Source organism: Pelecanus crispus, chromosome 2 (assembly GCF_030463565.1).
Source record: "Pelecanus crispus isolate bPelCri1 chromosome 2, bPelCri1.pri, whole genome shotgun sequence".
NCBI classification, from domain to species: Eukaryota; Metazoa; Chordata; class Aves; order Pelecaniformes; family Pelecanidae; genus Pelecanus; species Pelecanus crispus.
Window position 1 is genome coordinate 174,402,221 of NC_134644.1, and position 12,510 is coordinate 174,414,730.

Here is a 12,510-nt window from a genome sequence, read left to right on the forward strand (position 1 = left end):
CTTTGCCCTGGGGAAGTGGCACTTCCACCCACTGTCGTGGTTCAGCACCAGCCTGTTTCAGAGCCTGCATCCCCCACTTTACCTTTCAGCGTAAAACCCTAAAGGTTTTGCAGAGGATTGGGTGACGAGGACCCAAGTCAAGCCCAGAAGGCTCTCGTTTCCATCTTAGTCCATTCAACATGCTCCAGGCCAAGGAACAGAAAGAAAAGAAGAAAACAAAACTAAACCACACAAGCGTATCCTCTGCTGACAAGTCTTTTCTACTGAGCAGGCATTTCTCTGACAAATGTTATATTATCTTGTTCTTTACTTATTTATAGTGCTGGAGGGGTAGGACTGTCCCTCAAGAGGCACTGCTAAGTTTTCTGAAGGAAATATCTGAGCTTCTCCATCAGTGCCAGACTACATTTGCAGACAGGTTACTTTTAAACACATGCATCAGTATTTTAGAAGAAAACTCTTCAAAGTGGGTCAGTGTTTAACTCGCCCATCGGGGGGTCTGTAAGCACAACATCAGCTGCTACGCATAGGTCTCTCTGCTCCCAAAAACGTGTCTTGAAGTGGCTCTGTCTCTCCATGAGAGGGTGAGCTGGGGTCTCCTGCAGGCGTTAGTGCACCCTCCTTCTCCCGGCCAATGCTCTCTGTTGTTCTTGGCACAGTTCCTGGCTGAGGCCATCGCGGGCATGTCATCCCCCATACGGGGGCACGGACATTTCCCACTGCTGCCTTGGGATGGATGCTCAATGGCATTTGGGTTTGTCCCACTTGCCCTGTTCCGCTTGCAAGACAACTGTCCTTCGGTGGAGCCCGTGGCTTTGCAAGGCGGGGTATCTGCAATGGCCAGGAGCATCCTCCTGCCGTTACCCTCATCCGCTCCTTCCAGCCAAGGTGCATTGGGGTGGAGGATCCCAGCCACAACAGCAGACGTCTTACCTACCTTTCTAGCAGTTTCCACAATCCTACAGCACCCTCAACCCCAGAAGGCTTCTGCTGCCTCTGGGTAGGGCCTATGACACCTGGACATCCCGGTTAACTGGTGGCCACAACTGCTGACACCAAGTGAACCACGGAAAGATGCTAGAAGCGGGAGCAGCATCGCTGCCGTCGCTCAGCGTGCCACTTCATCCGTCGCAACTCCTCCGTAGCAACTCGCTCAGCCCTCTCCCGGCGGCGAGAGGCTGCACGGGGAGAGGGCATCCCCCCACGATTTCTAAGCGATGACCAACTGCAATGTCAATAGGAGCAAATGAAATTTAAGGCAAGCAAATCACAGCCCTTCTGAGCTGCGCTCCTGCAAAGCAGAGAGAGATAAGGGGGAGGAGTGAAAAGGAGAATCAATAAATCTTAACCTCATTCACAATGATCTGGAGCTCTTATTAAGTAAATTAATTTAAGTTAATTTAACTCGATCATGACTCCCGATCACAGTGATTTAGTGAGGGGGAAATTGCATTAGGAAAGGCCACACTTGCTAGATAGAAGAACGGAAGAAAATTAGATCCACTTAGCAATGTGAATTAATATGGAAATAGCAGGTGTAAATTTAACCTTATCAAGAGAGTGAAAATTATCTTCATAAATTTGGAGAAATAGCCCCCAAGTTGCTTATAAATCTATTTAAAACAAAAATATTACAAAAAGTGTAGTAAAATTAATTTAAAATATACTCCCATCTATCGCCTCTAAGAAAAGTCAGCAGCAGGGCGAAGTTTAATGCAACCTAGCAATAAGGAGAGAACGCAACTCATCACCGACGGATTTGCACTGGGTACCTCCGGACCTGCAGCGACTCTCCCCGTCACTCATTTCCCAAAGACACGTCCCTCTTCATCTTAGCCTCCTGATTTGGGGGCAACGAGGCAATGAGGGCAACCTCCCAGGTGCAGCAGCAAGGTTTCTTGCTGCAAACTGCAGCACAGATACCCAAAAAGAGAGGGGGGGATCTCAGAAAACATCTTTAGCGACAACAAGTTCACAAGATGGACAAGAACACAGCTCCCACCTAAAGTTTATTAAGGCAGTGTATTAAATCTGAAAAGATCGGTGCCTGCGTAAAACCCTTGCACATCACTTTTGGACCCCCCAAAACCTGGACTTCATAGTAGGAACTTCCACTGAGCCTCAGCTAGAAACCAATTCAGGAGTAGCACTTGACTGCAGCACCACCAGCCTTTTCACATCACACTTCTGGCTTAAGGTGAAAAGGATATTAAAAATAAATAGTTGACCATTCAGTATGATGCACACCGAAAGATAAAAATGAGGAGGTACTGCAGCTGTGCACAGCGTGTCCCACCGCCACCGAAGCTGCCCGTTGTTTTGGCAAAAGCACAGCAAAGCAGCAAGAAAGCAGCTCCCAGCTCATTCCTTGTTACAGGTCCAAAAGGATGCTATAAATGATGGAGCAAAAAAAAAAAAACAACCCGTAAAAACTACAGAAGCATTTGCCATGTGCTTCTTCCAGACAGTCCAGATGACAGATCACACACAAGGAAGGTAACAGGGAGACTGAGTAAGAGATTTATTGCTTCTTTAAAATATAATTGTTTTAATTTGCTGATGGCGTTTTATCAAGATTTGTCTGAAACAGTCATAAGATCTAAACTGCATCATTTAATGAAGTCAAAGATTAATACAGATAAAATTATTCTACAAGGGGAAGCTCTCAGCCAATCGCAGAGGCAAAACCAGGTCGCTCCTCCACAAAATCACTGCTTGGTTGAGCAAGACCCACCACTCAGCAGCCGGAGACTCCTGCTCTAACCCTGCCTGAATCCCCTGCCTGAAGCTCCTGCCCTCCTCGGCTCCCACCGCAGGTCCTCCATCCATCAACATCCAGATCTGGAGTAACAAGCTGCAAGGGAAGAACCTGAGCTGAACAGTCAGAGCAGGAGTTATTTTCTACTAACTAAGGCTGAAGTTCATAGAATCATGGAAGGGCTTGGGTTGGAAGGGACCTTTAAAGCTCATCTAGTCCAATCCCCCTGCAACAAGCAGGGACATCTTCAATGAGACCAGGTTGCTCAGAGCCTTGTCCAACCTGACCTTGAATGTTTCCAGGGATGGGGCATCTACCACCTCTCTGGGCAACCAAGTTGGTCATCTATTACAGCACTGGATTAAACACGTGCATCTGCACGTCATCAAGGGGCAGTGGATTAAATTAAACACCGTTACAAGAAGCCTCTCTCTCCCTCCCTTACCACTGACACTTGAGTTTCCCAAGTCAGGCTTGTACATCAACGGAATAATAGTTTTGGGCAATGTCATGTCACAGTACAACACGATGATTCTCGCTATAAAGAGCATCAAGTGGCAAAAACATCAAGTTTCACCAGCTGGGAAAGCCCTTGCAGACCCGAATCCACCAACAGACAGCAGGTACAAGATGCAAATTCCCCTCCTAGGAATAAAATTGGGATGATTACGGAGCAGGGCGAGCCTTGCCTGGTGCACATTTTCTCTTTCAAGGTTCCAGTTGAGGCACGTTAACAGCTGACAGACACTAAAGCACCAGTTTTGCACAGATCCATCGCAGAACATTTCACCGTCGCAAAAACTAGAAACAAAAATCAATCTTTTCTCCGATAAATGGGCAGGATTTGCAGCAAGGGCAATGACGGAGGAAGAAGGGCCACCTAAATGGGAATGCCTGTACCAGAACAGAAAGCAGCAGCTTTTTACACCTAAATAAAAGGAGGAGGATTTGCTCAAAATGGCTGGTTCAAAAAAGGACCAAAAAAGCAGCAAACTGAGCTGGGGATGGGAAAGGGCAAGACGCACGTCGATGCGGCTGTAAATGCACTCATTAGGGGCAATTTCAGTAGCCCATCAGTGACTGTAGCTCCAGGAGTGACCAGAACCAGAGTCAGCATTACACCAACACTGCAGAAGGAAACAGGAGATTAAAAGCCACAAGAAACAAATCTTCATTTGAATGCAAAATACCAGGCGCCTTAATTACCAGCAGCAAATTATGAACCTCTAAGAAGCAATACAATTTAAGATTTTACCATAACATACAAAGAATAAATTCACAATGCAAAAGCCACACTTGGAAAAATTAATAATAGTATTTTTTAAAAAACTACTTTGGGGGCCAAAGAAGAAACACAACAATTATGTATTTGATGGTCTGATTTTCTATTGTAGCTTGAGAGCGGTGAACAAGCAAGAACTCTCACTGGCAGGTAAGATGCACACACATGCTGCCTTGATTCAGTGAAAACATAGGATGAGGGAGAAAGAAAAAGAATTTGTGGTTTGTTTGTGGCAATGGAAATGTCCTAAGTTGGCCCCAAGGATATGCAAATGGAGGTGACACCTACAAACAGAGCAAAAATTGCACCCGAGGAGGCAAACCAACTGCTTTTGGGAGGCAGTAAGAGGACATGTGTGGATGCCAGGTCTGGATAAAAGGGTATGATGTGCAGGTGGGAAGATATTGAAGGCAAAAATAGAAGGTGAAGAAAAAGGAGGCGGCGATGCGGGTAAGACTGACCACAGAAAATCTGGGTGGAAATCAGCTGTTAGCCCAAAAGGATCCCACAGTTTCCATACGAGAAGAAGCACTTTGAAACTGCGGCTGGTATAGTACACGAGACATGGAGTTTCTCAACTAAGAGCTTGATAAAACAAGACAAAATAATAGACCTAGTTTTATATTTTAAAACATAGTTTGAAAATAAACACCTTTTTTTAAAATCTGTTTACCTGGTTCTTTGCCTTATCACCCTGAAGTCTTCCAAAACCAACCCGCCCTTCAGATACCAATATTTGTGAAACTCAAAGCCAAAATCATTTGGTATAGGGAAAAATCAGGTGAAGTTAGGCTTTAAAAACAATCACCGCAATCTTTGTCTCTCCACAGCACCCGCCATAAAAGCCATCAACCCCTGGGGCATTGCTGGGGGAAATAACTTTTGGAAGAAACCACATGGAACAGGGCGTTGATGCCAACCCGTGTCGCTGCTCTGCCGGAGGAGCCGATGGGGGGGAACAGCCCGCAACATCTCCCAGCTCCTCAGGTCTGCTATGTTGGAATGAATAATAAAACAAACAAGCCCATAGCGGAGCAGAGCACGCTCTCTTTGCCCAAAATATTGCCTGTGACAGTGACAAACCAGCATTTCAGGGGGAGGAGAAGACATTCCCAACCTAAGAATAGCCTGAATCTGGGTTATAACCAGTAACAGTTCTAATAGCGCCTTTTTTACAGCATCAATTACCGTAACGACCTTTCCGCTTATACACAACTTCCAGACTTTGTCTTGGCCTCTGAGGTGTTCCCTGGTAACATCTCCACCAGCTAACATGGCTGCAGCTCGCTCGTAGGTGAAATACGGACGTCAGCACAGCTGATTTAGGAAGACTCAGCCTCAAGGGTACAGCACCATCCCTTGGTGACACTCTTCTTCAAGAAGACGGGTGCTGGCACGCCGAATTATTTGCTACAGGGCTGGGCTGATGCTCCACCCATCCAGATAACCCAGGAAGAAGCAAGTTTGTGCCTGCACCTACTTCCTGGTGTAGGTTTGGGGCATCTGCTTCCAAGACACTTTCAATAAGCTCCTCTGTAGCACCAACGTACACAATAATGCTATGAAGCAGGGGAAAGGTCTGGCCTCATTAGCAGGCTTGACCATCCCTAATTAACAGGCCACGTCTATCTCCAAAAGAAGCAGCAAGTTTACTTAGGTCTGATGTAAAAAGCTGTGTGCGTTTATTCATCTTCCTTACAGCTTATTTAACTGCTTCATGGAAACAATTAATTCAAACAGGGAATAAATATGAAGCCACAGACTGCAGTAAGCTGTTGGCCGCCGACTCAGGCTAACGTGATTAGTAATACGATTTTACACTTTAAGTCAATAAACTCTGCGTAGAAATGGCTAAACAAATAGAGAAATTAAGCGGCAAACATGCAACAGTAATAACACAGAGTCAATGTGGGAGCTCCCTTGGCTCCTGTGTCCCAACCAGCTGCATTCAAGGGATGGAGGAATTACCTGGATGTCATGGGGTGCCTCATCTTCCAGTTGGGAACGGGGCTGCTGAAGGACGATGATGCTGGAGACACCACGTTCTTCTTCACTATCCTGTAGCGCGTCTTTATCACCTTGCTGGCTGGGGGGCTCCTTACAAAGTGCAAGTTGGCTCCTACGAGAAAGGAAATGAAAAAAAGGGCTTGAAATCCAGGTGTGCGTGGGACAGAAGGGACCTCACCAACATAGGTCCTACAGCCAACTCTTTAGCACCTGCAAAAGGGGCAGAAGATCCCTAGGGTGCGTCAGGCATGGGACCACCATGGTTGATGGTAACAGAAAGGTTTTGATGGGCTTGGGGTGTTTGGCTTCACCAGCCCGGCCGCAAAACTCTACCAGGTGAATCATGCATTCACCAACAATACCTTGATCCCCAACATCTACACTGGAAAGAGATATACGCATTTAACCATTCCCGTTTTTATCGTATTTTGCAGGATGATCTACATGCCGGTTTATTCTGCTGAATGTTTCATGCAATTAACAGTTATATGTTTGACTCTGGTTTTCCTCCACTTGATAGCTAGCAATTTTTTTCACAGCTTTAAGGAATGCATCTAATTGCCCGACTTTTATAACATACAGCTATAACTGCCCAGATAATTAAAGCTGACACTACATGCTGAGACTAAGTCTTCTGGTTTTATAACTGATTTAAAGGGCCGGCTGTTTTTCTTGGAGATACTCTAATTAAAATTATTGCAAGGTTGAGAGGGGAAAAGCCGAATCATTATTTCCCCTGAAAATGTTGTACCCGTCCCCATGTTTGTCTTTGCAAGAGAAGGGAAAATAAGGTTCCTTCCCAGGTAAACTGGTGATCTCAGCATGCTGGATCTGTGTTGAAACACAGAAAAATAAGGAAATACATTTTAGAGCCGATCGCATTCCCTAGAGCGAAGGGAGCAGCTTCCCCGTCTCCCCGCAGCAGTAGTAACAGTGATCCATGTTTAATACCAAGAATATTTTCCCTCTTGGGCATTCCCAAGCAAGCCGGTGTCACACATTGGGTTTGGGAAGGATGAAGTAGCCGGCAGCATGAATTTCCACTCCCAAACTCACCCACAGAGTTACAACTTCTGCTGGGGGGGAGGGAGAAAAGCAGGCTCTGCCATGACAGAAAAATCACTGGAATTTTTCGTAATAATGATGACTCTCCTCGATACTATACTCTAAGATAAACGATCACCGAGCAAGGAGCGTACGGAGGGATTCACAGGGTTCAACACCACCTGTAAAGCCCCGAGCGCGCTCACGACACCGCGCAAATAATCTCTTTTATTGGCTTTGGTGGGCACATGGCATCCAGCCAAGGTCAACCCACATAAAATCTGGAAGGCATTTGGGCCAGCTCTAGCTTGGCATCGCGCTTGCCCGCGCCGCAGTGTATGGGACCTCCAACCCCTGTTTGCACCACACATGAAGCCAGATCTTCACACCAATGTCTTATTTTAAGAGAGACTCTTTTACATCCCTCCGACTCCTATGCAGGACCTCTGCTTAATTAATGCATCAAAATAATGCCTGCATGCAAATTATTTTCTGCGGCGTTGCAGTAAGCAACACGCTTTTGATGACGCTTTCAAGACCGGCACACTGCTGTTAACCAGCGAGCATCCATAAAACCAGCAGCGCTACAAAGTACGTTCCAAGTAAGAGTGCATGAAGTCAACCGGTAAATGTTGAACAAACTGAAAAGCCAGGAAGTTAACGCCAGTAACTTAAAGAGCTTCTGGTGATTTGGAATAAAAATTAAAGAAATTAAAATAAAACCAGATGTTTTGCGGGCCTGTGTGAACCTCATGAAGTTCAACGAGGCCAAGGGCAGGGTCCTGCACCTGGGTCGGGGCAATCCCCAGTACCAGTACAGGCTGGGGGATGGATGGATTGGGAGCAGCCCTGCGGAGAAGGACTTGGGGGTACTGGTGGGTGAAAAATTGGACACGAGCTGGCAATGTGTGCTCACAGCCCAGAAAGCCAACTGCATCCTGGGCTGCATCCAAAGCTGCGTGGCCAGCAGGTCGAGGGAGGGGATTCTCCCCCTCTACTCCGCTGTCCTGAGACCCCCCTGGAGCACCGTGTCCAGCTCTGGGGTCCCCAGCACAGAACACACATGGACCTCTTGGAGCGGGTCCAGAGGAGGCCACGGAAATGATCAGAGGGCTGGAGCACCTCTGGTGTGTAGAAAGGCTGAGAGAGTTGGGGTTGTTCAGCCTGGAGAAGAGAAGGCTGCGGGGAGACCTTCTTGTGGCCTTTCTAAAGGGGGCTGATAAAAAAGGTAGAGAGAGACTTTTTACCATGGCCTGTAGTGACAGGACAAGGGGCAACAGTTTTAAACTGAAAGAGGGTAGGTTTCGACCGGGTGTAAGGAAGACATGTTTTACGCTGAGGGTGGTGAGACACTGGAGTAGGTTGCCCAGAGAAGCTGTGGATGCCCCATCCCTGAAAGTGTTCAAGGCCAGGTTGGACGGGGCTTTGAGCAACCTGATCTAGGGAAGGTATTCCTGGCCGTGGCACAGGGGTTGCACTAGAGGATCTTCAAAGGTTCCTTCCAGCCCAAACCATTCGATGATTCAATGACCAGAGGCATTGCAGACACCCATTGCTTCAGAGGCGATGCAAGAAGAGAGAGGAAAGAAGATGGAAAGAAGATGGGTTTTCATCACTGTTACCCTGTCCTAGGACTTTTTGTATCAGACTAAATTCTTCAGCAGGTCTTTAAAGCCCTTTGCCAGGTTTAAGCTCTAATTACAATCATAATTGCTTGCAAGCACCAGCAAAGTTGGGAGTGTTTTGCTTCAGAGAACTGTATTTAGGATCGCAAAATGGGAACAACAAAAAGACAGACATGCAAACCCCTGCATGGCCCAACATTGCACGCACACGATGACATCCCAGCTACGGTGAGGGCTGGTGACTATGAGACCCTTCTGTCACCCATGAGGTGTGGACGCAACCAGCTTCTCATGGATATAGCATCAACCATGCACCCAAAGCAGCTCTTTCGCACCAGGGAAGGGATGAGAGCCACAAATCCACATATTCCCCAAACAGCGACAGCACAAGTTGACCCTTTCCCTCCGCCGCTCCGGCCTTACAAAATTATTAAGCTGGGAATTTGTTGAATACATTATTAACATTTTTTTTCCCCCCGCTACGCAAGCTCTAGCTGCCACTAATCAATGCAGAACCTCATCAAACTCCTGCCTGACATCGTCCCCCGCCTCACGCTCACACAAGAAATAGAGGTCCCAAATTGTTGGAGCTTGCAGGCATCCCCCCGCCTCCTTGCACAGACGGGCTGGCACCTGGTAAACTCTATTCCCCGGTGGTAATTGGATGGTGTATTCATGCCAGAGCTGCTCTTCTGAAAGTGCCTGCGCGCACGGCTCCGGCATTAACCACCTCCTGAAAGAGACTCTCCGAAGAGCTCAGTTTTCTATTATTACTTGCTAGCTGAGGGGTTTTGTGTAGATAATCATGTTATTTAGATAGGATGTTGGTTTAATTCCCTTCATTACAGGCTCCCAGGGTTGTAATTTTTTTTCTCCGCATGATGTATTCCCCGTGGCACATTTCACTCAAATCAAACACTTTACGCTTTTATTACAAACAATACCCCAGCGTCCCCCGTTATCAGCCCAGCGCACACATGCACACTCCTCGCAGAGATCCAGAGGTCAGTTCTAATGACTAATCGATCTCATTAGCTTTCCTAATTAAAAACTTTACTACTGCAATGGAAGACAAACTACAAAAAAACTGCTTGCATCATATTTGAATGGGATATGAGCATCATTTATCAGCCAGGGCTCGCAGCCCGTGCCCATCGCAACGGGCCGCGCGCTGCTGAGGTTGGTGCTTTATTCGGAGCCGTGCATTCCCCGGGCACTGCTCACACCTACCATGCCCGTGGAAAAAATCCTGGTGCAAACTCCAACGCTGACCTTGAGATGGGCAATCTGCTGCCAAAACCTCTTGCCACGGCGTGCCGAGCAGATGGGATTGGGACCCACCAGCGCACGCATCCTTTAGGAAAGGGGTTGAATGCAACACGGTTATGAGGATCCTTTTTTCTGCTCTTATTTTGCCGCGAGAGATACCAGGAATCGATCCCCTGGGGAAGCTGAAGCAGGGAGGGCAAAACCGGGGCTGGCTCCTGGGATGTCTGCAGGAGAGCTGGAAATAACACGAGGTCCAACTCGTTTTCTGGCATCCTAAAAACCTGTAAGCACCGCCACACCTTAAACTTTTATATTCTCCAACCATTCCAAATTGCCTCATTTCTATTCTGTGTCTCCCCAAAATGAATGAAGTTTTAACATTTAAAAGCGATAGCTTTTTTCCAACCCCAATACAAAGTGGAGAATTAAGATCACTTGCAAGGAAGTTTCACCAAAAAAAGCAAAACCTTTTGTAAAAGCATGTCTTTACCCCCATGGCAAGAAAAATGGGGAGGGGGGAACATTGCTGTTACTCAGTCCAAATCCTTCATCCCTATAAGCTCTCATCAAATCTGAATCCTCTACATCTGCCGAAAAATGAGCCGAGGGGAGGCAGACCTTAGCTAACTTTGCTTCTCAATCGAACCAGGTCTTACAATCTCGGTCCTACAATAACGCAGGGGCTGACATGCAGGTGGTGGAGAACGCCACACCCTGAGCCATTTCTTTCTGCGTGGCTGTGCCATTAGCAGCATCTCTCCAGGGACGGGCCAGCATCGTCAGCCAGCCAAGCCCTAACGAGCCAGTCTGCAAGTCCATGCAGCAAGAGGAAGATGCTGCTGCTCAGGGTGGATTAGGGAAACTGCAACATCGGTGGAGTAAATCCTGCCCACCTACTGCTGGGAAAAAGAAAGTTAAATAAGCAAGGGTAATTTCAGGAGCGCAGATTCCCAGATTCAAGAGATGAATGCTGGTTTTGGAAAAGGATGAGGGACAGAGAAAGCTTCTGGGCACGGGAATTGCATGGGAATTGGAAAAAAAATTAAAGTAATCAGTGCTGTGGACCATGACATGACCTGAGTCCCTACTAGGTCTCCATCATCGGCCACCACGAACGTCCCTGTGTGCGAGCCTCCGCCGGGGCACGCTGGACCGCCAGCGGCTCTGTGCCGAGCTGCTGCCGTCGCTGCTGTTAAACCCCTCTCCAAGGCAAGCCGGAGAAGCGGTGAGTGACGGGTACATTGATCTTCCAGCACTTGGAAGCGAGATGAGAGCGGGAACAAATGCAAATTGGGGAGTAGAAGCTGTACCTTTGATGCAGTGCCGGTATTGTCCTCAGCTCTGGAAGAAACCTCGGGGATGCAAAGCAATGCAGCAGGGCCACCCTAAGGGGCCCTTTTAACTCAGTCACGACAAGTCCACTAAGAGAAAAGCAAAGCAGAGGCCAAAAACATCTGATAAAACTGAATTGCTTTTTCAAAGACAGCCATTAGGAAGAAAAATAACAGGCTAAAGACTATTAGTACATGTGCAAAGAATGCCACCAGCATGCCGTAATTCCTGATACAGGCTCTGATGCTAGCAGAGATTTAAAAACCACGCATTTGAAACCAAAAGCAGCTCCAAAAAGAACTGAAAATCTCTGCCGAGGGGTATTCTGAAAGCAAACACTTTCTAACATGAAGATAAATCCCACAAACACCCTCGCCATGGGATTTGCTCCAGGTCTGGAAGTAAAGATTCAGCAAAAACCCACCGACATCTCCTCCTCAGCTGCCAGAACAAAGCTGCTGCTCACCTGCTACCCAAAGCAAGCCCACGCTGCGGCAGCAGGAGCTTGCAGCAGCAGGAAAATCACCCACGCAGGGTGATGCTCCGGGATGGTATGGGACCAAACCTCCCTTCCCTTTTGTAAAGCCCCAGCAAGACGATGTCCTAATTTGATATCCTTCTATGACAAGGCCACCCGCCTCATGGATGAAGGGAAGGCCACGGATGTAGTTTTTCTGGATTTGAGTAAGGCTTTTGATCCTGTCCCTCACAGCATCCTTCTGGACAAGTTGTCCAACTGTGAGAAGAGAGAAATTTTCTCACCCGCATCGCTACGCCTCGTTGAGGTTGTCACTGCCCCGCTGAGCCTGGTGCCCTCCCTCTGTGTCCCCGCAAGAGGTCCTGCAGGCTGAAAAAGTCTCAGGAACTCGCCATTCCGTCAAGAACGGCCTCGGAAAGGATCTCAAGTAGCTTCCCTGGATATGCTGGGCAAGAAGCTATTTTGCACCATACACAGCACAAGAGGAATTACAGAATCATAGAATCGCTTAGGTTGGAAAAGACCTTTAAGATCATCCAGTCCAACCATTAACCTACACTACCAAGTCCACACTAAACCAATCAAGGGTAGACGAGACTGAACCATGTCCCAAAGTACCACATCTACATGTTTTTTGAACACTTCCAGGGATGGTGACTCCACCACCTCTCTGGGAAGCCTGTTCCAATTCTTGACCACCCTTTCTGTAAAGAAA

General features: G+C 47.4%; 1 protein-coding gene across 1 annotated transcript in view; it reads right to left on the reverse strand.

Annotated features, from left to right (window-relative positions):
• ZC3H3 (zinc finger CCCH-type containing 3) overlaps window positions 1-12,510 on the reverse strand; it is a 188,592-nt gene that overhangs the window by 102,223 nt on the left and 73,859 nt on the right. Inside the window, exon 4 of the mRNA XM_075705699.1 lies at window positions 6,009-6,159. Coding sequence (XP_075561814.1) covers window positions 6,009-6,159 — 151 coding nt within the window. The remainder of the gene's footprint in view (window positions 1-6,008; window positions 6,160-12,510) is intronic.